This window comes from Petaurus breviceps, unplaced genomic scaffold (assembly GCF_028583685.1).
Source record: "Petaurus breviceps papuanus isolate PSGF00001 unplaced genomic scaffold, PetGlider_PUasm1.0 176, whole genome shotgun sequence".
NCBI classification, from domain to species: Eukaryota; Metazoa; Chordata; class Mammalia; order Diprotodontia; family Petauridae; genus Petaurus; species Petaurus breviceps.
The window spans coordinates 8,009,586-8,036,388 of record NW_027185771.1 but is presented as its reverse complement, the minus strand read 5'-3'; the positions used below and the strand labels follow the sequence as shown (position 1 = coordinate 8,036,388).

Here is a 26,803-nt window from a genome sequence, read left to right as displayed (position 1 = left end):
CATTAAGGTCGTGCCTGCACTTGGAACCTTTGTAGAACCTGTCAAAGATTATGTCTTCACTGGCATGGCCTCGGTGGTCCCTGTAACACGGTTCTGTGAAGAGGCATCAGATTGTAACTTTGTTGGTCACCCACATCTGACTCTCCACGTCGCCATTTGGGGTTTTCTTGACAGATACTGGAGGGGTTTGCCATTTCCTTCTCCAGCTCATTTTATAGGTAAGGAAACTGAGGCAAACAGGGTGAAGTGACTTGCTCAGGGTCACACATCTAGTAAGTGCCTGAGACTAGATTTGAACTCAAGTCTTCCTGACTCCAGACCCAGCGCTCCATATATGCACTGCACCAACTAGCTGCCCTAAGATTTCAGCTTTAGCAGAGGGAAAAGACAAGCAGTCAGAGTTTCTCACAAAATAAAAGGGTCAACCTAACGTACCTGTAAACAATTAAGTATCAATAGCTCTAGAGACTTTCCACATTTAATATTTTTGTGTTGCTAGAAAATATTCTTTGCAGTATAGCCAACAAATGAATGACTGTACTTGAAGGCAGGCATTTATCTAGTGCTGTGGGCTTTGATAAGTGCTGTATAACATCATCTCATGTTGTCTTTACAATGACTCTGGGAAGTGGGTTCTGTTGCTGCTTCCATTTTACAGATAGGGAAACCGAGGCAGGCAGAGATTAAATGATTTCCCTACTGTCACACAGTTAGCAAGTGTCTGTGGTGGGATTTGACCTTGGGCTGCTCTGATTCCAGGTCTAGGACTGTATCCACTGTGCCACCAAGAATGTATACAGCTGTGCATTTTAATTTTTGCCGTAGTGGTCCACAAAGCAGTTTAACTCAAGTTAATCACAATTGGAGTGATGTTTTATATTTGAGGCAAAGGTAATTTGAAATCCATCTTAACTCTTTTAAGGATTTTATATAGTCTTGGAAGGATTGTGCCTAAAGTGTTGTTATTTAAGATGTTAAGCTAGAAATATTTTCTTTTCACATTCAGTTGCTTATTTGACAATTAAAAAAATTTCTTTCACCTTTAAAATTAATTAAATTACCATCTTAATTAGATTCATCTGCAGCCTTACTGCTGGACCCTCTTTTCTTCTCCTTCTATCCTATTTTGCTTAGTGATCTCATCAGCTCCCATGAACCTGGTTTTCTTCTTTATGCATATGATTCTCAGCCCTAACTTCTCTCCTGACCTCCAGTCTCACATGTCCAGCTGTACTGGACATCTCAGGGTCAGCTATGTGGCACCAAAGTGGATAAGAATGTTGGGCCTGGGGTCAGGAAGACTCATCTTCTTGAGTTCAAATCCAGTCTCTAACACGTAATAGCTGTGTGACCCTGGGCAAGTCACTTCACCCTGTTTGCCTCCGTTTCTCTTCTGTCAAATGAGCTGGAGAAGGAAATAGCAAACTATTCCAGTATCTTTGCAAAGAAAACGCCAAATGGGATGACAGACATTGGTGACAGGACATGAGTGAAGACCGATTGAACTGATTAGACCTCTGAAAGTGGATGTCCTGTAGACATGTCCAGAACTGGGCTTGCTATCTTCATCCTCCCTGGCCCCCCAACTGTCCCTTCTTTCTGGCTTCCCTCCCCATGGCTGTCCTATCAGCCCGTGGGCATCTTCACCCTCACTCCTTCTACTCCAGGTTCTGTCTGCATTGTACACATTCCACATTGGAAACATTTTGTACTTTTGGTTTCCCTCCACCATTGTGATTCTATGTTTGGCTTTGCTTTTTAGGTGTTGCTGTAAGAAGTGGGGTTTTGTTTTATCCAGTTTGTCTTCCCCTGAAACTAGATCCGGGTGTGGCTGTAAAAGAATAGATTACTTCTAAGTAAATGAAGCAGAGCTAATTGGAGGGACAAAGTGTTGACTTACAAAGGAGTTAGGCGCAAAGGGATGTTTTTTTTTTTTTTTTGCTTTTTGGAGGGGGGAGGGCAGGGTAATTGGGGTTAAGTGACTTGCCCAAGGTCACATGGCTAGTAAGTATTAAGTGTCTGAGTCCTCCTGACTCCAGGGCCTGTGCTCTATTCTCTGCACCACCTCGCTGCTCCTAATGCTTTTTTTTTTTTCTTTAAAGCCTGCACCAGGGAGGATGAAAGCATACACTTAACCCAACTTAACTTTTCCTGGAATGGATTAAAAAAATCCAGTAATCAGTCAGTCAGTATTTAGTAGTAGTTTGGTCTTCTAGCCTCAAGGCTCTCCTTGCCTCCAGTCCATCCTCTCTCCAGCCACTAAAGTCATTTTCCTAAAATGCAGGTTTGATCCTGTCACCCTCATCCCCCTCAGTAAACTCCCTATTTCCACCAGCAGCAAATATCAAATGCTGTTTGGCATTCAAAGTCCTTCCTAGCCCACTCCACTCCTACCTTTATAGTCTTTTCACACCCTACTTGCCTCCTGGGACTTTTTGATTCCCTGACACTGGCCTCCTGGCTTGGCTCAGGGCACTTTCCTTGATACCTGGAATGCTCTCCCTCCTCATCTCTGATTCCTGCCTTCCCTGGATTCTTTTGCTGGAAGCCTTCTCATCCCCTCTTAATTCTAGTTAATGTCTTTCTTCTTTTGGTTATTTCCTATATATCTTGCAAATGGCTTGCTTTGTAGATATTTGTTTACCTGTTGCTATTTGTTATCTTAAAGTTTATTTTTATTCTTTTATTAGTCTAGACATTTCCTAAAGAGCTCCACAACTATCCATTAAACAGGTAATTAGTTTGAGAACATAAACATTGGGTATAACCCTTGGTTCCAATCTTCTAATATGCTGACTCTGGGTAGACTATTAGCCAGATCTTGTACTTTTCAGTGTAAAATTAAAGCCTGTGGGAATATTTTCAAAATTTGCTTCTGTTAGTGGAAGAAAACAAAAAAAGTGTAGATTCAGGCCTAATGGCTTTTATACATGATTTCTATTTTGATTTTAAGAACTGATGATTGATTTTCATCTATTCTTCACTACCAATCTAATAACACGCCATGTCACTAATTCTTACCTAGGTGTGAAACTTGTGTTATTGGGAAGATTTGTACTTACATATAATTTTTCCTCATGTTACTTGTCTATTTTAATTATTTTTCAATTTCCCAAAGGCATACTTAGCATGGAAAAAAGATAATTCATCTCATCTCATGATATTTTACTGTCCTGTGGAAGGAAGAATACACCAACTCTGCTTGGCCCCAGTGCATTGGGCTGGGACCCAAGCATCAAAGAAGTGAAAGCAAGGTTGATTTTGGTTCAGCACAAGGAAAAACTACCTAATGATTCGAGTGGCCCAGAAATGAAATGGGTCATCTTAATAGGGAGTGAGTTACTCATCACTGGGGATGTGTAAGCATAGATTGGAAGATCATTTGTTGGGCCTGCTGTGGGATTTGTGCCTCATTTAAAGGGTCTGCTTGACAGTAACTTACCAAAGTCCTTTCTAACTGAAATACTATAGTTCAAGACATAGGTACAGAATGTAGTTTGGGGAAAAGTTCTTAGTCCCTGGAACAGTATTTTTTCCAAAACACAAATGTACTCATAGTGCCATTGGGGTATTACTATAAAAGAATAGAAGGCTTCTCATATTTAATAAGATTTTGCTATGTTTACCCCCTTTTCCCGTGCAAATGAGAAGATGTGCCTCTTCAAGGACAGGGCAGGGTTCTAAATAGTAATTGCAGATAGTGACATTATGAAACATTAATCCTAGCACAGATGTTTTATTATGTTAAGACTGGATAGTCCCCAGGACTTCTGAGAAATGGCAAATTCAATTTGCCAAAATGGCAACCACATGTGTAACTCTATTGCCAGTTTTCTTGGGCTGGTTGCCATAGTTTTTGCTATCCGAAAAGTTTCACCATGAGCAGAATTTTAAATGACTCTTTATGTTGGCAAAAGATTCATTTTGTGTAAACAACTTGGATATTGTGTGGTGTTCTGGTTTGGAAGAGATTACATGATTCAGGCTTTTATGAAGTATAGTGCCGTCTTAGGCCAAGCTTGGAGCCATTAGTAACCATACAAAAACATTATATTGTGCATTTTCAATTGTTTTCCACCTGTCACTAATTTATTTCCTCCTTAGATAGTAAAATGAAGAAAAATGTCTTCACTTAACCATCTTGAGTTGGTTTTAATGTTTATGTTGAGTGATAATGCTCATGTTGGGAAACCTCAATGTAGACTCCCTTTGCTTCAGAATTCCTCTTTAGAAAAGCAAGGTCTAAGTTTATGCATATGCTGTTTTTGATTTGAAAACTGACAGTCTTTCAAATCTGAAGGATACCCTTCAGAAAACAGTTCAGTGGTTTTTTTTTTTTTAACTTCTTATAATTTCATTGTAGTTTGGTAGACCTGATCAGTAAACCAGCAAGCATTTGTTAAGCTTCTGCTGTGTGCCAGGCACTGCACTAAACTCAGGGAAATACAAAGACAGAAAAGAAGTATTCCCTACCCTCCTGGTATCTATCTGATGAAATAACAGATGCATAAATAAGTATACACACACTAAATGAAAAAAATTTTTTGAGGAAAATGATTAATAGTTGGAAAGGCTTCATGTAGAGGGAAGCATTTGACCTGAGCTTTTAAGGAAACAAGGGAATCTGAGAGGGGGCAGTGAGGAGTTCTAAGGGTCTTGGTTAAGTGACAACATGGAACACTCTATTATTCTTCAGAATAACCTTAAAGGTTAAGTAATCTCATCAAGACTAACAGATAGAGGGCTAATGTAGAACTCTAGTAACAGTGTAAAGGAAAGCTGTTCCCCAGAATCGGTCAATAAAACAGCCCTTAGCTGTCTTCATTTGGAATTCTCACAGGTTTTATAAATTAAGTTTGTAGAGGTACTGGCTAAGGAAGATCATGGATTCAGAGTTAGAGTTAGGAGGGTCCTTAGAAGTTGGCTCAGAGAGATCAAATGATTGCCCAAGGAGGTAGAAATAGAGTTGTTTCTTATCTTTAAGTTTTGAGAAATGTTTAAACTTAATTTAATACATACACAAGTGGTGTTCAAGTCTGGCTTCGTATATGTACTAGCTGTATGACCCTGGGCAAGTCACTTAAAACCCTGTTTGCCTTGGTTTCCTCATGTGCAAAATGAGTTGAAGAATGAAATGGCAAACCACTCCGGTACCTTTGACAAGAAAACCCCAAATGGGGTCACGAAGAATTAGACACAACTGAAAGGACTCAAAAATAAGCTAGTGGATTTAAGCAGAGGCTTAGGAGTAAGGGCTTTTGTTATACAAACCTCCTAATTATTTGAATTGTAACACTGAGCAAATAATGTACTTTCTACTTTCTTAACATATTGTATTGGCATACTTTAGGAATGAGAAGGAAAGAAATGCTAAGAGGTGTTATTAATATTAACATTATTATAAAGTAGTTTTTTGTATAGGCATTATTTTTCTTTTGTGTGACAAAATAAAAAATTTTCCCTTTGTATATATTTTAATAGGTTATTAAAAGCTGACAGCCTTTTCCAGTTGGAATTTATACTCGGCTGCTGTGATAACTGAACCTCATTGCATGATTCTGGATGATGTCAGAACAGGATTTGGCCGACGTGGTCCAGATTGCCGTGGAAGACTTGAACCCTGATCACCCAGGTACAGTAGGTATGGGAGCAAAAAGCAAAGGGTTAAAAAAATACAATATAAGGGAGACTTGTTATGCTTGTAAAGTTAAAAAAAAAAAGCTATCCTCCCCTCTTCCAAGACTTTCTCCCTTCCTCTCAGTGCCCCCCCACCCCACATATTAATGATATTCTTAGTAACATGAAACTTAATTCTTTTTAAAAATTATAATTAAAAAAAAGTTATTAATTTATTTTTAGTTTTCAGGATTCACTTCCACAAGTTTTAAATTCAACTCCCCCCACCCCCCCTTCTTCCTCTCTTCAAGAAAGCATGCAATATGATATGACTGCACATACATTCCTGTTAGGCACATTTTCATATTAGTCATGTTGCACAGAAGAATTATAACAAATGGGAGAGACCGTGAGAAAGAAGAAACAAAACAAAATAAAACAAAACAGAAAAGAAAATAGTCTGCTTTGCTCTGCATTCCAACTCCATAGTTCTTTCTCTGGATGTGGATGGCATTTAGCATCATGATGCCTTTGGAATTGTTTAGGGTCCTTGCATTTCTGACAAGGGCTAAGCCTATTAAAATCAGTCATTGAACTCTGTGGCTGTTTCTGTGAACAATGATAAAACTCAATTCTTTTTTTTTTTTGTAGGGGGAGGGCATGGCATTTGGGGTTAAGTTAGTTGCCCAAGGTCACAGGGCTAGTTAAGTGTTAAGTGTCTGAGACTGGATTTGATCCTTGTGCTCTATTCACTGTACCACCTAGCCACCCCATGAAACTCAGTTCTTTAAGGATCTGTGATTTGACTGGTGTGTGAAATCCCTCCATCAACACTGATCACTAGCTCTCCTTGACTTAATAGACTGTCTTTAAAAAAAATTTTGTTTTAATTACCCTAAATCTGCCTTCTAGCTCTTTCATTGAGAACACAAAAAAAGCAAAATCCATTACAAACATGGATAGTTAATCTAAACAAATGTCCACATTGACCACATCCCAAAACCACAGTCATCTTTCATGTTCATCTCATTTCTCTGTCAGGAAGTGGGTAGCATGTTCATCATTAGTCCTCTAGAATTGTGGTTGGTCATTATGCTGATAAAAGGTGAGAACTATAGCCTTCTATCACATTCACTAACATAACTTTGTTCATCTATTCTCTAATTTACAGACAGCCCCTCAGATTCCCGTTCTTTGCTTCTCCAAAAAGAGCTCAGTACACACTCTTTTGTTGTGGCCACAGCTATCATCCTGAGTGAGGGGGCACACACCTGTAACCCCAGCTGCTGGGGAGCCTGAGGCTGTCGGAGCTTTGGAATTTGGCAGTTCTGAGCTGCCATGGGCTCTGCCAATTAGATATCTACATCAGGTTCAGCATTAATGTAGTGAACATTTACAGCCTTTCCAACTTGATTAGTCTTCCAGGCAGCTTGTACTTTCCTGTCATGGTCTTTAAGAGCCCAGGTGAGGCATCAGAATAGGACTCCAGTAGCAGTCACGCTCATTAACATGAATTTGCTTTGAATATTTGATTAAGTGGTTCTTTTAAGCAGAAGCCACAGAACAAACTACCAAATTCTAGGAGCTATAACTATGACTGTGTTACTTATTTCAGTAGCATTAATATTTTTTCAAATGATCATATGAAGAAATTTGATTTTCTTACCTCTTTTTCTGTCCCTCATCCCCTCTTCCCCCCCCCCACCCTGCACCCCTCAGTGTTTTCATCTGAAATGGAATCAATGGGATTTGGGAAACTTGGAGTTTTAAATTAAAAAGCAAACAACCAAATGTTTTCATTTCTAAATATAAAAGACAGAATTTCCAAGAACTCCATTCTAGCACAATATAATGCCTTTTTTTGAGCTGACTATTTGTTTTACTAGTAGAAAATTTCTACTGCGACACTAATATTTAAGTATAATAACACAAACAGTCATGGAATCAAATGAGAAAAGACATAAGCATTCACAAAGAAATGTGTTGAGTAATTAGCCTCTTAAGAATTATATTCTTTAATGCATCTTTCTTGTTTTATTTCAGATGCTTTTTTATAGGAAGCATTAAAAAAATCTTAAAATATCTTAATTACTTGAAATTTTAAAAGTTTTAGAAGATTAATAATAACTTTGTTATAAAAGTATGCAATATGAAATGCTACATAAGAAAAACATTGCAATTTTAAATTATGACCATTTACGTAACTAAATTATAACAGTTTACTCATCAGAATGATTTTATCTGCAGGCCATAATACCAAAAGATGCTTTTCAGCATTAATTTGCAGCCTCAGGTTTTCCAACATTGTCATTTCCCTGATAGTCCCAGATGGATGTATTAGAATTGTGTTTCAAATAGAATGCAAACTGCAGATTCTGTGATGCATTACTCAGGACTCTGAGCAAGCTATTTCCTTTATTGCTTTTATTAACAATCCTTCCATGAGTATTTATTGAACACCCGTTCTCTGCCAGGGACTGGAGACACAGGTATGAAGAATGAAGTGGCTCTGGCTTGCAGTGAGCTTACATTCCAGTAAGGGAGACAACAAGTGCATGTAAAAACACACACACACAGCATAAATGTGAAGTGAATAGATGCAAACATATGCAAAACAAAACAGGCAAATATAAGGCTTGTGGGATGGAGAGGGCACTAGCAGTTGGGGGCAATCTTTCTGAAGAAGATGGTGACTGGCCTACATCTTAAAGAGAGAGAGGGGGGGAGGGGGAGGGGAGAGAGAGGGGAGGAGGAGAGAGAGAAGAGAGATGGAGAGAGAGGAGAGGGAGAGAGGGAGGAGAGAGAGAGAAAGGAGAGGGAGAGAGGGAGGAGAGAAAGGAGACAGAGAGACAGAGAGTCAGAGACAGAGACTCTCACTCTGAAATGCCTTCCAGCAATGGGGGGGCGGGTCGCCTCTGCAGAGCAGATGGGAGCTGGGGTGTCCTGGAAGCTGGATGGCAGAGGATGGGGGAGGGGAGTGGTGCTTGAGGGTGCCAGGGTGGTTTGGAGCCAGGTTGGGTCAGGCTTTCTGAGCTTACCAGAGGAGTTTATAGTTTATCCTGGGGAGAATAGGAAGCTTTGGAGCTGGTTGAGTAGGGAGTCAAGTGTTCACTAAGTTGTTTGTGTTCACTAAGTCTTTCTTAATATGTTTTTGCCTCCTCCTTTGCATGGTGCCTTTTTGTGGTGCTTTGAAATCAAGTATCTGTGTATGGAAAAAAGGTCTCATTAAGATTAAATGTGGTTCCAGGCCTGTTTTTTGATGTGTACTTGAAATTGGAACAGTTAGACCATGGGTTCTGAAAAATCACCTGGGGGGAGATTCAGAAAGAGATTCTAATCTTGTGAGTGGTAAAAGGTCCATTTTGCTGTTAGCAGCAATGATCACAAAAGTAAGAAAGGCCTTCGAACCAGATTTAGAGCCAGAAAGGAAAGGGACCTTGGGGGCATCCAGTCCTATTTTCCTATTTTACAGACTAGGAAACTGAGTCCCCTGTCCAAGGTTGTATGAGGCAGGAGTTGAATCCTAGGTCTTTGGCTCCAGGGCCAGTCCTCCTTCTAGTCTGTCTCTTCCTCCTGTGACCTCCTGTAGAAATTTTTTCCTGTACGATGCATTTGCTAGTTAACTATGACACCCTGTGACTACTCATACTGTGGTAGTGTATAGACACCAAAATCTCCTGTTGTCTGTGTGTTTGGTTATCTTGCCTCCCCAGATCGATCCTGCGCCCCTCAGGTGAAGGACCTAGGCCCCTCACTTTGTCATCTGGGCTGCCTCCCTCAGTGCCTTGCATATAGAAGAGGCTTAGCAAATGTTTGTTGATTTAATAAACTCTTAGAACACAGCTTAAAGGCTGAATTCAGGAGAACCGATTTATAGTTTTATTTTTATGCTTCAAAACTGGTGACTCTTTTCCCCAGTGGACAATTCAAAACAGAGGTAGTGTTGTCACCACCAGGTAAAAACTGCATTGGAGTTTGTGTTGCTCATGCTAAACCTGTCAGTATGGACTCTGGATTGGCCCAGGCACCCGCGTGAAGGAGGTGGTGATCTTGTTGTTCTCTGCTGGACTACTTTTGGGGCGCTCCGTTGGTTTCAGGGCAGCACCTTTTAAACAGGCATTGACAAGGGGGAGTGCAACTGCATGGTGATTCAGAATGATGCCGTGAGAACATTGGTTGAAGGAACCTGGAGTAGTAGATAAGGGAGGGGAAGGGAAGAGGACAGATTAACTGCTTTGCTAAGTACAGTGAAAAGGGCACATGCCCTGGCATCAGTAGGCCTGGGTTCGAACCCTACCTCTACCACTTCCTGCCTGGGTGACCTTGGGCATGTTATTGAACACTCCTTTATAAAATGAAGGGGCTGGTCAGCCAGATAGCCTTTGAGATACCTTCCAGGTCTGGATCCACTGAAGTTTTGTAGGGTTGTGTGGAAAACACACTAGGCTTTTTCTACTTGACTCCAGAAGGCAGAACTAGACCCAATTGGAGGCTGGAGGGAATTAGAGGGGAGCAGATTCTACTTTAATATATAAGACCAAACAAATGCAGAAACACCCTTCTCAACAGTTAAGAGCTGGCCCAGAGTGGAGCAGTTTGCCTTTGGGGGAATAGCGATTTGCCCATCACAATATTTGATAGAAGCCAGATGGTCATTTCTCAAGGACAGGATTCAAGATTTGGTTTGGGTTTGGATAGAGAGTTGAGATTCCATAATTTAATCATTAATGGGATGAAACCTTTTTAAATTAGATTTTTTTCTCTTGCCTTTCTGAGCAGAGTAGATGTAACTTAGTATTTTCCTAGTGATTAAGGATCATTAGGAATATCATTGATCATTCTGTGCTGTTAAGATGTGTTAGGGATATTGGCCTCTATGTGACCTTTTAAATTTTATATGTTACTGGTGTGTCACGCTGAGCATGTCATGAACAGAACTTGTCTTTTACCACCAAAATAGTCTTCCAAAGTTCCCTCTTTTTGTCCAGGCCATCCCCCAGTCCCCCAGGTTTGTAATTTGGGCATTTTTCTAGACTTATCACTCCCACCCTACATATCTTTTCATTTGCCAAATCTTGCTGTTTTCACCTCTAGATCTCTTGGCTTCAAACCCTTTCTCCCCATTCACATGACCCTCACTTAATGAAGGCCCTCATTGCCTTTCACTTAGGATCACTGTGATAGCATCCTAATTGATTTCCCTCACTCAGGCCTGTCCCTCCCTCCTGTCTGTCCTCTGTACAGCTGCCTAAGTGATTTTCGTCAAGCCAGATCTGACCATTCTTCTCTGTTACTAAACTACAGTAATTTCTATAGCTTTTAGGATAGAAGGCACTGGGCCTAGCTGTGTGACCCTGGGCAAGTCCCTTCACCTCTGTCTGCCTCAATTTCCTTCAACATAAAATGGGAACTACAATAGCACCTATCTCCCAGGGTTGTTGTGAGGATCAAATGGGAGTAGCCCAGGACCTGACTCATAGTAGGTGCTATATAAATGCTTGTTTCCTTCCTTCCTTCCTTCCTTCCTTCCTTCCTTCCTTCCTTCCTTCCTTCCTTCCTTCCTTCCTTCCTTCCTTCCTTCCTGCCTTCCTTCCTGCCTTCCTTCCTGCCTTCCTTCCTGCCTTCCTGCCTTCCTGCCTTCCTTCCTGCCTTCCTTCCTGCCTTCCTTCCTGCCTTCCTTCCCTCCTGCCTTCCTTCCCTCCTGCCTTCCTGCCTTCCTTCCGTACCTGATCCCAGCCTATCTTTCTAACCCTGCCTATGCACTATATACTTCATCCATACTGGCCTTCTCTCTTCCTCACACACATTATTCCCTCTCCTCTTTCCATGCCTTGCCTTTGCCCTGGCTTTACCCTGTGCCTGGCATATACTCACTCTTCACATCTACCTCAAAAAATCCTTCTCTTCCTTAATGTGTAGCTCAAGCATGGCCTAGGGAAACCACTGGAGTTTATTGAAGTGTTATGTTGATTAATGACATGGTCAGACTTGGTTTTGAGAAAGATCATTTGAGAGCTGAGTGGAGGGCGGACTGAAGTGGAGAGAGACTCAAGGCAGGCTGCTTGACCTTGGATGGGGGTCCAGATGATAAGTGATGAGGGTCTGCAGAAGGAGGGCACATACATGAGGGATGGTATGAATGTCAAAGTGGCAGGCTTGGCAAGAGATTGAAAATGGGGGATGAGGGAATTTGAAGAGGTGAGGATGATTCTTAGGCTGTGAGCCTGGGTACCTGGGAGGATAGTGGTACACTCCATAGTAATAGGGAAGCTAGGAAGAAGGGAGGAATTGGGGGGAAAAGGTTTTGGACATGTTGAATTTAAGATGTCTATAGGATATCCACTTTGAATTGTCCAATAGCAGCTGGAGGTCAGGAGAGAGGTTAGGGCTGAATAAATCTCCATAATCATCGGCGTGGAGATGATAGATTAAAGCCTGGGACCTGATGAGATCACCAGGTGAATTGTGTAGAGGGAGAAGAGGATCCAGGACAGAGTCTTGGGGGACACCCACACTTAATGGGCATCACCTGGGTGAGGAACCAACAAAAGAGACCAAGAAAGAGCAGTCAGGCAGGAGGAGAACCAGGAGAGAACAGTGCCTTACAAACCCTGAGCGAAGAGAATAGGGGGCTGTCACACATTTCTGATGAAAAGACCAGAGGTGAGACGAAACTTTGAGATGCCAGCACGAGAGGCAAGAAAACCTTAAAAGGGTAGACTTGTGAGTAGGCTGCCACATGTAACCATTAAGGAGCTCTAGAATAGTAAAAGAATTGTGGGGGCTGATGAGGAGATGGGCTGGTGAGAGGGAGGGTGGCAAGGGCACGGTCAAGGTGCCCAGGAGGGCGGGTGGACCCCTGGGGCAGGCTATGGCAAGAACACGGACTAGTAGCATCACCCAGCATGGCCGGTCTTGGCTTGGGGAGCAGGGGACTGGATTTGCAATACTGAGGGAGCTCTTGAGTTGAGATGATGGATCCATTTGAGTGTTTTGGATTTAGAGTATATTGATTGATGTTCTTTTCCTTTAACCATTACTGGTCCTTTCCCACTGACTCCTCTGCATCCCAAGACAGCTTTCTCCTTATAACCATGAGGAGTACAGTGTGACATGGAAGCCTTACTGGACGGCTCTTCAGCTCTTACTGTACTTGAAGTGTGTCCTGGGGGGGGGGGGGATGGGTGTGCTGGCCTCAGTGATAATACCTTGTTTAACACCATCACCATTTAAAAACAGTTAGATCAGATGATGGCACTCACTGAGTATGGCAGGCACAGGGCACCAGGGAGTGCTGCAGAGGTCGGTTCGTCCGTGATATCCATAAATCTGGCTTGGATTGGAACCAGGGCTGCTGAAAAACTTGGGGACCAGTGGTTTGGTTTTTTAAAATTACAAACCTTGTCTGAAAATGATGGAGTTACTGATGATTTGCAATATCTAGTACTTTGAAGCTTGCTAAGGTTTTCTCATTTGTCTTGTAAGCCAGACTCTGAAGTCTGTGGTGTATAGGTAGTGATATCCCCTTAACAGGGGAGGAAACTGGATCTCATTAGCGGCTGAGTGACTTTCCCACTGTTGCACAACCAGTAAGTGTCAGAGATAGAATCTGAACCCAGATCTCTGGTGTTCTTCCCACTTTAACTTTCAAATATTCTTGCTTTTGTTTTCTGAATGCACTCTTTTTTGACTATCTGTACATTGAAACAGAGGATTTCTGTAAACCGAAAGTTAGAGATCAACTTAATTTGGAAGTAAACAGCTTTGTCTGTACACACCCCACTTTAGACATCTTGTATTAGGGGACACAATAGTAATTGCTAAGAAAACTTAATATTGAAAAAAAATTCATCAGGTGCTCCTAGTGAGGAAACGTCCTCAGTCAGTGCAGATCTCTACCTGTTCTGTATGTCCTATAGCTTCCCAGGGCACACAGTGGTAGGGCCCTTGCTCAGGGTCAAAGTCAGCCAGTGTGTCCATGAGCCAGGATGGCATTCTAGTTACCAAGCCATATTGCCTCTGGATTTCCTTTTTAATAATAGAAAGAAGTGATAGATGGGAATTTAAAAAAATTATCCTACAGTGGAAGGCAATAACATTGTCATTCTGCTTCATGTCTTTCAGTTTGATCAGTAGAGTAATTTAATAGTTAGAACAAGGAACTGGGAGTCAGGTTGATAGGAATTTAGTTATGTCTTATGTGACTTAGTTATTTCCACCCTTGGCAAATCATTTATCTAGTATGTAAAGTTTTCTTTAAAATTTCCTAGGCATTTTTTAAGAATAAATATAAGAGTTCAAATCTGTCTCTACCTTTCTTTCATCTCTGGCTCTGCCTCTCCTTCTCTCTGCCCTCCCCCTGCCTCTTCTGATTCTCTGTCTCTGTTCTGTCTCTCTCTTTTCTGTTTCTTACTCAGTCTGTCTCTCACATAACAGAACTTTTGTTTCCTACAATATCTATCCACCTCTCCTTGTGGATACACATTTTTATGTGAAATACAAATTTATCACACACACACACACACACACACACACACACTCCAGGGTGAAAATAGAATTCATTTGTTCCTCCTGCCTTTTTTGGTTTGCAGTTGTGTTAGAGAATCATGAAGTCACAGATGAAGATGTAGAGCCTCCTTTGAAACGCCAGCGAATAGAAATCAACTGCCAGGATCCCTCCATAAAGGTAAACTTGTGGAAATGTACTCATTTTTTTTTCTTTTTGGAGGGCAATTGGGGTTATGCGACTTGCCCAAGGTCACACGGGTAGTTTTTGTGATAAGTGTCTGAGGCTGGATTTGAACTCAGGTACTCCTGACTCCAGGGCTGGTGCTCTATTCACTGCGCCACCTAGCTGCCGCTGGAAATGTGCTTATTCCCAATTCATTTGTACAGAAAACATTTCCTTTGGGAAATGAATGAAAATCAGCCTAAAGAGAAGTCTTTTAGACTGCCCAGATTGTTGCCTTCACTCCCCTCTCCCCCACTCTGATTTACCCATGATGACGTGCAGAACTGGCTGAATTAGCATTTTAGACTGAAGACAAAGTAAAGCACATGTCCCCTTGCTGACAGGCTCGCTCAGCCTCTTGGTCAGGCCTGCTAACTTTCACATTATTGTTATAGTGATTCATTTCTGGATCCGTGAAGCTGCTCATGTGGTTCTGTGGCTTGTAGAGTCAGACACATACCCTCCATTTGCAAAGCAGGACTTTGTTCTGCATCGTGTGTGTGTGTGTGTGTGTGTGTGTGTGTGTGTTCGAGTGTGGAGGGCAGAAGAGGCATGGGAAGTTACATAAGGTAAACACAATGTCCGAGGCTTTGCAAACCAGTCTTAGATGGTAAATGCCAGGCCCCCAGTCTGGTCATACTCTGATGACTGCTGTGCTGTAGGTGTCCTCCCTGAATGCTAGTGGCCAATCCCACAAGGATCATTTCTGTTACTTAAAGTAATCCTGTATGTGCTTCTATTTCTGTTGTTCTGGAGGTTTAAAAAAATAAAGCAAAACATGTTTTGTAGTATTTGAAGCAGTTGGCATTTGTAGTTTTCATATTATTAAACGTATGAAGGAAGAGATATGGATATAACAATGGCTCTGTCGCCTGGAAACTAGATCAAATCCTACTGCTTGCTGCCTGTGCGGTTTTGAATTAATAGGTTTTCCTTCCTGGACCTCAGTTTCCCAATCTTGAAAAAAGATGGTTGGATGAGATTATCACAGTGGTCCCTCCCAGGTCCAAATCCTACAGCCCATACAAGGTTTCGGCAGTTTAAGGAGGAGGACACATAAAGTAAATGGGTATCTTTCTGAAATAGCTTAGAAATTTAGGTTTAAAATACATGACTTTTCAGAGTTAGCATTTTATTTGGGGACATATTTATATTTTTTGTTTATCTGTGTCTCCTGATATAACACACAGCATCTCTTGAAGGGGAGAACTGGCTGGATCTTGCCTTCACATCTTTTTAGAACCCAGAAAACAGCTGTGTATCCGGCAGAGAGCTCCTGGTTTCAGGTGACATTGTGTTGTGGACATTAGACAGCCTCCTAAGCAAAAGCCATGGCTGTGCAGAGAAGTTTCCTGCCATTGGAGTCCACCCAGGAAAAGAACCAGGGGGATGATGGAGGCTGTGTATTGTCCACGCTGGCGCTTGGCTGTCTGGACAGATATTGCAAGTAGACACTGAGCTGGGCACAGAATAGGATTGCATAGCACTTTCCATTACCTCAGGGTTTTCCCTGAAAAACAAACAAACAAACAAACTCAAAGACAAAACCCTTGTTTTAAAAACCAGTTTTATGGTGATGCTTTATGGTTGTGAATCATGGAACTTCTGAAAAAATCAAAATTTCAAGTATTTATAGCTATCTAGCATCATTGTAGCACTTTAAGGTTTTCAAAATGCTTTACAAATATTGCCTCACTTTATCTTCCCAACAACCCTACTATGTAGGAGCTATTATTATCTCCATTTTATAGATTTGGACATTGAAACAGACAGAGGTTAAGTGACTTGCCCAGGGTCACACAGCCAGTATGTGTCTGAGGGCACATTTGAACTCAGATCTTGACTCCAGTGCTCTATTCACTGTGCCACCCACCTGCCTCTCGGGCACCTAAACAATAGGCTGAACCATATTGCCTATGATGGCTTGCATACTGGAAGCTATGTAAGAGAGCGTGGAGGGTAGAGAGGGAACGTTGTCCTAAGTCTGTCCCTGCAGATGGGCACACATCGAGCTGTTTGCAGCAACTTAGGAAAGCGTCCAAACAGTTTAGTTTAGTGATGGAACAGGTGCTTGATAGAAGAATCCAATATAAAAATGACAAGTTTATATTTATCTTCTTTAACTCTTTCTTAGTGAATGGAAAAAATGACTGAAAGGAATTGAATCAGGAGAGAATAAGACAAGAAATTCAGATATTCCAAAAGCTGATGACCTGCACCTTCTTGTTCAGTCCTGTCTGACTTTTTGTGTGACCCCATTTTGTGTTTTCTTGGCAAAGATACTGGAAGGGTTTGCCATTTCCTTCTCCACATCATGTTACAGATGAGGAAACTGAGGCAAGTAGGGTAAAGTGACTTGCCCAGGGTTACACAGCTTGTAAGTGTCTGGGGCTGGATTTGAACTCATGCAGATGAGTCTTCCTGACCCCAGGCCCAGTGCACTATCTGCTGTGCCACCTAGATGTCCTGATAAGCTATGCTACTACCCTTAAATAACTGAGAACTGTGTTTACTACTTATTTCACAAGGCCTGTTTTAAATAATAGGGGAAATGTCGTTTTCCCTGTGACTTTCTGGGTCTAGCCTGTAGTATTCGGGAAGGACCTTGGTTTGTGTAGTTTTTATTCCTTCTGAAGAGTTATCCAGTTGTGAGTCTGAGCTCTATGATATCTTTCAGCAGTTGGCTAATAGCAATTAAGTTTTGTTTTTGCTAAGTTTTAAGGGCCATTTGTGCTCATTAGTACACTTGCTAATTCAGTAAAACTAAGTAGTACTGTAAGTGGACATTTGGTTAAATGCCACAGTTTACCTCACACTTACTTGTCCTGTTAGTTTCTGGTAGTGGAACAATTGATACTCAAGGCAAAAGCCGGATTGAAGTAGTAATTTTTCTATAGCCCACTAGATGGCAGGCTTGCCATTAAGAACACCAAGGTCCCCATCCCCGGAGAGCCAGCGTAGGTACAGCTTTCAGTAAATAAATGTGTGGGGTTCCATGTGCATTTTCTGAAATGTCCTCATTCATTTTTAGTCACCTTTGAAGTTAGCTGTCTAGGGCCGGATGCGAGTGCCGTGGGCTTTGTCTATTGTGTTAGAATTCTGAGGGAATGAGATTATACTGATTAATGTATTAGTATTTTCTTTTGTTTGTACTTGGAAAAGTAAGAATGTGCTAATGTCATCATGTAAAACATTCTGATTTTCACTGACAGTTGAAACCAATATTGAAAAGTTGTGCTAAATCCTGTTAACAAAAAGGGCTTGAATCTGTTTGTTTATCAGGGGTGGGGAACCCCCTCTAGGTCCTCAAGTGCTGCCCTTTGACTAAATCCTGACTTCACAGGACAAAGGGTAGATGTTTCTGGATTATAGAAGTCAGGAGCAAGCCTGGTAGTGTGGACTAATTGAATATCTGAGATTGGTGCTTTCTCTGGAGGTCGGGGAGGGCCCTTTATAATTGTCTGTGGTTGTTTCACCTTGCACCAATAGGCGCTTAATACACGTGTGTTTTGTGAGTATGGATGTTTTTCTTCAAGATCAATTTACCATTAAAAAAATCTTTTCTGTTTTTTTTTTTTCTCCCTTTCAGTCATTCCTGTATTCCATCAATCAGACAATATGCTTACGGTTGGATAGCATTGAGGCCAAACTACAAGCCCTGGAAGCCACGTGCAAGTCATTAGAAGAGAAGCTGGACCTGGTCATGAACAAGCAGCAAAGCCCTATACAGGTGCCGATGGTGGCGGGCTCTCCCCTTGGCGCCACCCAGACGTGCAATAAAGTACGATGGTAAGGAGTCGCCAGAGAAGCCGCGGCCTCTCGTGGTGTTTTCTGTGTCCTTTTATTCACCTGGAGAAGCATTCCCTGTCTCTCTTGGGGAGGTTTCTAACATCTTTCATAATATCAGCCTATTGGCCCCTGTAGAGGGTCTTGGAGGGCCTTACCTCACCATTTTCTGCTGATTTGAGTTAGCCTGAGCCTTTGGGATATGGATGCATGCATATGCATGCACCTGAGATCATTCTCATCCATATTTCCTTTTGACCTAACCCAGACTGATAAATCTTGGTTTTGGAAAAGACATGTTAAACCTAGGAGATGGGTATTTGTTCTTTTCCTTATTTTTTCAGTGAGAGTACAGCTAGCTTTGTCCTTACGTAGTTTTTTTCTTGAATAGATTGCATCTTTTTCCTCTCATTTTATCAAAATTGCAATGAAGTTTCCAATTTTTCAGAGCCTCTTATTTTCATATCTTTTTTAAAAAAAGGAAATATGGAGCTGATTTAATCAGGGCATGAAGAATGATGACAGGTAGAAGGGATGGTTTGTGTATAAATTAAACCTTTCAACTTTGGAAACAGCTTGATAAAGCAAGCAAATTGAAAAGATTTCATGTAAAGCCTTTGACCTACCAAGACCCTGAAGATGACATGACATTGTCTGGCAGACCTTTGTCAGGGAATAAAGAGACTTGGGTTTTTATCTCTTGGTGGGCCCTTCTCACTCATCTCTTTTGCCCCTCTTCTGCTTTCTCCTCAGCTGAAAGTGCTGAAGTGATGGGGTCATTTCTTGTCATCTCTTGACTTGAACTTCAGCATGATTGTCCTGGCAGAACTCCTTTACGGGGTCTGCCAGAGACCATTTCTATGCCCAGGACTATTATCCTCCTTGATTCTGAGGCTTTCTTGGGTCACAGTGGTGTGGCCTGTCCCCCCTTTCTATGCTTCGCCAGCCTCATCCTCACCAGAAGTGGGGTAGGGAATGGCAATCACAGCAGGCCAGAGGGAACACAGAAACGTTAGCCATCACACTATACTGTAGTCCTTCTTGTGCTTTGGGGATGATGGCAGCAACTGTGTAAGGAGGGGCAATGTAGCATTAGTGCTTGCTGGGGAAAAGTGGGTCAGGGTGTGAGAGGAGAGACCTGGGCGGCAGGTACCTGTAATATAATGCCAAGGAAAGGCAACTTCCCAAGGTTCAAAATACCAGCATAAGTGCTCTCCATTTTACTCAATGACAAACCAAGAACAGAGAAGATCAAAACATGATATCATTCAAAATACAGCATTTACTAAGTGTGATTAAATTATCTCCAAGTACTACCCCACCCCAGGACCTTACATTCATTCAATCAATTACAAAGTCCCTGTTCTAAATACTACTCCACCCCTAGGCTGTACCTTCATTTAGTACATCACAAAACTCCTCTTCTCAAATGGAGATTAGTTTCCAAACATAAGTAGTACATTCATTTGTTCAACCATAGAACACAAAAAGGTCAACAGTTCCCCACCCCTGGATCACAATTGAATCTACCCCAGAGTTACATCAAGTTTAAGCACAGCACTTAATACCCAAATGGAGGTCTTTTCTTCATCTTGACACAGAGGCAAGTTCTCAGCAATCTTAGTTCCTGGGGAGACAAGGCTTAGCAAGGCCACAAGATACATTGCCAGTCTCTTCATTAATTCATCCTCTGTCTGCAGAACAGTCCTAGAACCCCTGAAAACATTAGCAAAACCCTCTCCCAGGATTTCTGTAAACATACAACAAGAAAATCCTTCTTCAGGGCTTCTGAACCAACAGAAAGGTTCCCAGACCCCTGCAACAACAGCACTGTCCTTCACCAGTGGACAGTATTCACTCTCTGTCTGCAGGACAGTCTCAGGGCTTCTTAGCCAACAGAAAGGTTCCAGGACTTCTTCAATAACAGGACTGTCTTTCACCAGTGGACAAATGTGGCAAAACAACATCAAAACAGACAGACAAAGTACCAGCAAAACAGCCATGTCTCCTCAGTCCTTGGCAGCTCTGGGGGCAGGTCTCAAAAGTCCAGGGCAATTCAAAGTGGCCACCAGCAATTCTCTCAGTCTCTCTCTCTGCCTTCACAAGGTGCTGCTTCCAAAAAGTTCTTCTGCCTTTCTCTTGTCTCTTCAAATCTACAACACCAGCTCCTCCCAGTTCAGGACTTTCTTTTCACATCAACAAGTCCATCCCACAGGTGGGATTAACAAGCTCTGGGTTTTAACACAATCAGTTTGAAAACCAAGCCAATACAGGGGGATCTTTATATTCCATGTACTATCACAGTACCCCACAGTGGTTGTCTCAGGCTTCCATAATGTAGGACAATGGTCTAGACCTTATCTTGTGTTAGAGTCTTTGTGTGATTGTGGGTATATTGAAAGCCTTGGGGATAATGAAACCATGGTCTCTAAAATGTTATAAGTATGGGTTGTTATTATGTGTTTGAAATCACAGGTCTAGACCACAAAACATTTTGAAATAGCATAGTCCTGGCTTCCTGGGCAAGGTGTTAATCCAATAAATATCAATTCAGACTCTAATAAATCTAATTTGTGATCAGATAAGCTGTCTCTGATGAAAGTGTATTTGTGTATATATTATCTGTGGTTAAAAAAAGAGCCACGCATGAAGCAAACTGATGATGGAAAGGAGACTTCAGGACTAATTTTTGACTACTTGGCTTTCTGTAGTTGTGCTACTGCAAAGTAAAGCTCCTAGTCATAAAAAACTCATTCATTTATTGAGGAAGGTACAATGACAACATGGTAGTACTTGTTGCCAATGGGCATTGGGCTAGTTTTGGTTGATTGATGCATCCAACCAATATTTATTGAGTATCTACTATGTGTAAGATTTTGGGTAAGGCTCTGATAATTGTATGAGGTGCAGGATTCTGTGTTAGCAGCAGGCAAAGAATGAGAAGTAATTCCTGCTGTTGTATAACTTAAAATCGAGTAGGGGAGGTAAGAGATCTGTATTTCCCAGGAATTAAATCCTATATAAATTGTTTTATCATCTTTGTTGATAAAATGATAAAAGATATTGATTAAATATATCATATATATACATACGCTTTAAAACACACTTGAATTTGCGACTTACTTTGCTGTGATTTAATGAAGACAACCTGGATTTTGCAATTTCTATAAGGGTTGTGTACTCAGCTACATTGTCAAGGAACCCACATCCCTCCCAAATCTGCTTCACTCAGTTGACATTTTTCTGATGAACATTTTGTGCTCCGTGTCTAGGATACAGACTGGACCTGGGATTTCAGTGATGGAGGGAACTCCCTCTTCCAGCACGTGTCAGCACCTTTTCTGTAGCTGATAGGATTAGAGGGAGAGCGATGTGACTTGGCCAGGGTCACACAGCCACCACGGATCAGAGATGAGACTTGAACCTAGGTCTCGGTATAAGGTCCTTCCTCACACAAGGCCTCTCGAGGACCTTATGTGCTTTAACAAATTTATTTGTAACTTCTGTTTCTTCATCACTTGCATTTCCAGATACAGCTTTACCTCTGACTCTTTTAGCTATCCCTTAGAATAATAGATTAAAAAAGTCAGTTCAGCAAAACTGATGAAAATAATGTGTTTTCTGTGCGCATGTAGAAGGCAGGTGTATAGGCATACGTGTGTGTATATATACACACACATGCATGTATGCCTGTACTAATAGTTACCATTTAGATAGTACCTACTATGTGCTAGGCACCATGCAAAGTGCTTTACAATAATTATCTCATTTGATCTTCACAACAACCCCTGGGAGGTAAGCTCTATTATCATCCCCATTTTATAGATGGTGAAACTGAGGCAGCGGGTGGTTAAGTGACTTGTCCAGGGTTACATAGAGATTAATATTAATCTTTCTACCAGGCTTAGGATCAAGCCAGGTCAGGAAAAGCTCTTAACCATAAAAGCCGGGGAAGTATGGAGGGTCTGTCTGTACTAACACCACCATCATCGAGGCAGAGGTGACCAACAAGCTGGAAATACCAGTTAGTCAGAGTTACCAGCAAATGAGGGCAAGCAGTGAGAAACCCAGGAGCCCTTGCTCGATCCCTGCAGCCTCCCAGTAGGCTCTCAATGCTCTGAGCTGCTGTAGCGAGTACTAGGTCTGTCATGCTTCTCTCACTATAGTATGTGTGTATGTGTGTGTGTGTGTGTGTGTGTGTGTGTGTGTGTGTCTGTGGACAGAGATACAGACAGTAGAGAGAGTGCTGGACCTGGAGTCAGGAAGACCTGACTCAGATACTTACTAGCTGTGTGACACTGGGCAAGTCACTTAACCCTGTTTGCCTGAGTTTTCTCATCTGTGAAATATGAGCTAGAGAAAAAAAGGGCAGACCACTCCAGTATCTTTGCTAGGAAAACCCCAGATGGGGTCACAGAGAATTGGACATGACTAAAAATGACTCAACAGCAACAATTGCAAATTATAGTTATATAGTACTATATACAACTTTGTTATAGTACAACTTTGCACTTAAAAAAAAAATCAGGATCAGGTTAGTAAATAAAAATGATTTTTAAAAAAAATTTTTAAAAATTAATTTGTTTCCTTTTAGTTTACAGGATAATAAAAATGATTCTTTCCTTTTATCTAAGTCAAAAATGAAAAAATAATCTGTACTTGGATGCTTTAAACAAAATAAAAGAACAAAACAAAACCCTGCCCAAATGCCAGATCTGACATTCCCATCTGCTTAAGTTCTGTAAGTGAGAAAACAAAAACTGTCAACAATTAATCAAAAGCTAAAAAAAAAGAAATTTGGAGGAGAAATACAGAAGAAGGACTCAACCCATATGAAGAAAACATTTGGCTTAAGTAGAAAGATGAACACCAAAAAAACCTAGATGTTAAAGGCAGGGGAGAATGCAGGTCAGTTCTATGGTGGAGAAAGCCAAGTATTGGTTGAGAGCATCTTTTTACTATGCATCTGTATCACTGACCTCTGGATCTCCACCAGCGTCCAACTCGTTGTTCTTCATACAGTATCAGTCATGGGGCAGGTCAAATACTTAACTGCTTATTTCCTGGGAGCTCCGTCCCAAGGGAAGCGAAAGATTTAAAATTTTGAGAGTTGAATGAATGAAAAAAAACTGTTGACATCTTACAATGTAGCCAAAATAAGTAGGTACTTAAATGAATGTTTTCATTTCAGTACTAAAATTTATGGCAGTCTTTTTGGAACAATTGGAAACCTGTAAAAATAGTAACTTTTTGGATATCCGTGTAATACATTTTAATGAGTAAATTTTAAATTCCCCCAAACTTAACTTGGAGCCAATTGACACAAATTCAATTCAACAAATATTTTCAGCCACCCTGTGCAGGATAATTAAGTAGACAGTGACCAGAACATAGCAGGACAGTCCATCCTCTTCCTTGATTCCATTCTCTGGGAGGATACAAGCCCACAAATGTATCTCAGGAGGGCAGTGGAGGGATAGAATACCAGCTCTCTTCTGGGGGAGGGGCCGAGGAATCAGAGGTGTTCTATGGCCTTAGCACCTTTGTCGAAACTTGAAGGAAAACAAGGCTTTTTGAGAAAGAATGTGCTTAATCTTAGAGGACAAATGTAAGTCATCTCAAAGGCCTTTCAGCTTTAATAAAGTTTTCAGAGAGTTAGATGAAGACTTGTCACTTTAAATACCAACGACTTTTTCATTTGGAAAACCTGCCTGCTCAATTCTGACCCAGTGTGGCTTTGAAAATGTTTGGCTTTGTTTTGCAGTGATAGGATGTGTTACAAAATTCCCTATCTCTCAGCTAATAGAAACCTGTTCCTCTTGTTGATTATTTCTAATTAAAAACCTCCATGGACCATTCTTTTGTATCAGCTTTGTGTTCTTGTTTTTTTCTTTTTGGAACACAGAGAGCAGTGGACTCTTGCCAATCTCAGTTGGTATTTTGGACCTGAATTTTCAGATTCTCCACCTGAGAGTCAGCCTTCAAAAAGACCTTGCTGTTTTTTTTGACACAAAAATGCTATAGCTGTGCTCTTGTGACAGGAGTGTTAGCTGTGCTTCCCATCTGTGGTGTGTGCCTTTTTTGTACATTAGTTGTTTGCATGATGTCTGTCCAGTTGGAACATGAGCTCCTTGCAGGCAGGAATCGTGTTTTTGCAGTTCTTTGTATCTAGTTCTTGGTGCAATGCCTGACACTTTTATGTTTAGAACATTCTGACCAACTGACCCTGTTAATCAGACTTGCTCCCTAGTAATGTCTTAGTTCAGACAAGATTAGCTACTCTTGGTTACCTCTTCCTATTAGGGCAGATAAATTTTCACCCAGAAAGAGAATGACAGATTGTAAATTGTGATTAGTTTTTTTTTTTAATTTCAGTAAGATGTAGACTTTGACTTCTTAAAGATATAGTTCATAAGATGTTACAAATGATAGACTTTTTAATTTTATTTTAAATGATAGACTTTTGATACCATACTGTGGCAAATGATGGAATCTCATGATATAATGTGTTTTAGAATTATCTGTTAGAATCGATTTGTTCCTTGGGTATGATGGTATCTGAATATGTACATTTCATTTTTTAAAAACAAATGACCACATCCCTATGGGTATGCCCAAACATATATGAATAATACATGTGTACATATGTATTTAGGCATTTTTGTATAAAAATATTTAATTTTTGGTCATAGATCTTGTGCCACCATTAAAACCAAGTATACTAGACTTATTATTCGTAGTTGAATATTCAACCAGTCTTTGCTATGGAATGATGTCTTAAGCTGGTCACACTCATAAGGGTGGAATGAAAGGTTTACATTGTGTGTGGCTTATTGGAGGTCAACTGACTAGACTGTTATCTGTTCGTCCACATGATGTCTAGTCAGACCGGAATATGTCCTCCTCTCTCTCATTCTTTCCTTCTCTCTTTCAATTCACATGGAATTTCTTTTCTCCTTTTTTTTACAAAGAATTTAGACTGTAACCCAGAAGCTGTGTTTTTGGATTTTATTATTAGAATACCATTTATTTTTTTAAAGCCCTAGTTCAGGGGCGGCTAGGTGGCACAGTGAATAGAGCACCGGCCCTGGAGTCAGGAGGACCTGAGTTCAAATCTGGCCTCAGACACTTAACACAAAAACCATGTGACCTTGGGCAAGTCACTTAACCCCAAATTGCCCTCCAAAAAAAAAAAAGAAAAAAAAAAGAATAAAAAGCACAAGTCCAATGTTTCTAAGTTTTAAAACATCTCAGTGGGTAGATGAGACGATATTTGTATAACAAATTTGCAAAAACCAGAAGCTTATTAACTCTCAACAAGAATGGTTCAATTAATTACTTTTTTACTATGATATATCATTATCTGGGGGAAAAATTGGTTTTAATTAGTTCTTTATATTTTCCTAAAAATGTTTATTGGCATGTTGTAAACTACAGCACATTTTGTTTAGAACTGTTTTCATTCCATTTATGTTACTTTAAAAATTCTGTTCCATATAACTTGGATTTTGTATGAGAAGAATGTTTAGTTTTGGTGTTTTTTTTTATGCAAGGCAACATGTCCTAATTGAAAACATCCAATGTCTGGACTCAGGAGACCTGGTTCTAATACTTTCTAGTTGGTGGGGCTTTGACCAGCCAAGTCACTTTCAGGAAACTCATGGTCATGTGGGGATAATACCAGTGCTACCTATCTAACCCAGGTTTGTCTTGAGGAAAATATTTGGTTACCTTAAATGACCATGAAAGAGTGGCATGCTTCCCATCTGTTTTCAAGTTAAGATGTAACTCTTATGTTTCCATCATCAGTTAAAAAATATGGTTAGTGTCAGTTCTCAAATTCTTAAATTTTGTTTCAACCCAATCAACATGTCTCAATACTCTCCCCTCCCCTCAGTGCACTTGAAAAAATCAAGCCAAACCATCTGACACAATGATGCTGGTTGGAGAGTCCATGTGGTTTTCAGCTACTAGTTGATAATTTCTAAGAGAAAGGAAGTATATTTTAATATCAATCGTCTGGAACCAACATTGGCCATTGTGTTTGACCTAAATCCTTTTAGTATTTATATTTATATATAGATTTACATTTGACTTAAGTATAAATTAATATAAATTATCTAACATAGGATATATTTAATATAACAAATTATATATGCAATCTATATGTATATTTATGTATAATTTTCATTTTCTCATTATAGTCAGCGAGTACATATGTATATATGTACTGGGATATTTGTAACAATATTATATATATAATATATATAACAATATATAATATCATTACAAATATCCCAGGTTTCTTCAAATTCTTATCAGTACTTTAGGGTACAACTTCTTTTTAAAATTGAATTGAGCCTTTGAACAATAGGAAGCAACATTATTTCATTATTCCATCAATTATCTGATAATAGTAATTTATCTGATAATGAAACTACTAAAATTTTTGGTCAACAAAGATAAAATGTTTCACACTTTGCAGTGAATAAGGACCAAGGACTACTTTGAATTTTGAGGGAAGGATTTGGTCCCAGCCACTATGATAGCTTGTTAATCCCTTTAAGTAATTTTGTGTGAATTTTATTTCTTCACAACAAGAAATTGTCATCTCTGTCTTCAAGAAGTAGGACTGGTTTTTTTTTTTTCCATCTTTCATACCATTAGGAG

The 26,803-nt window shown here is 40.5% G+C and overlaps 1 protein-coding gene across 11 annotated transcripts in view; it reads left to right on the top strand.

The window, feature by feature from the left end:
• The window catches only part of BANP (BTG3 associated nuclear protein), a 271,124-nt gene that overhangs the window by 30,783 nt on the left and 213,538 nt on the right, over window positions 1-26,803 (top strand). For 7 of the 11 annotated variants that reach the window (XM_069085590.1, XM_069085586.1, XM_069085583.1 and 4 more), the window contains exons 2-4: window positions 5,482-5,641; window positions 14,208-14,302; window positions 17,937-18,136. In XM_069085590.1, the coding sequence (XP_068941691.1) occupies window positions 5,563-5,641; window positions 14,208-14,302; window positions 17,937-18,136 (374 nt within the window). In that variant the 5' untranslated portion in view covers window positions 5,482-5,562. The remainder of the gene's footprint in view (window positions 1-5,481; window positions 5,642-14,207; window positions 14,303-17,936; window positions 18,137-26,803) is intronic. The other 4 variants (XM_069085587.1, XM_069085581.1, XM_069085589.1 and 1 more) reach the window with 1 other exon arrangement.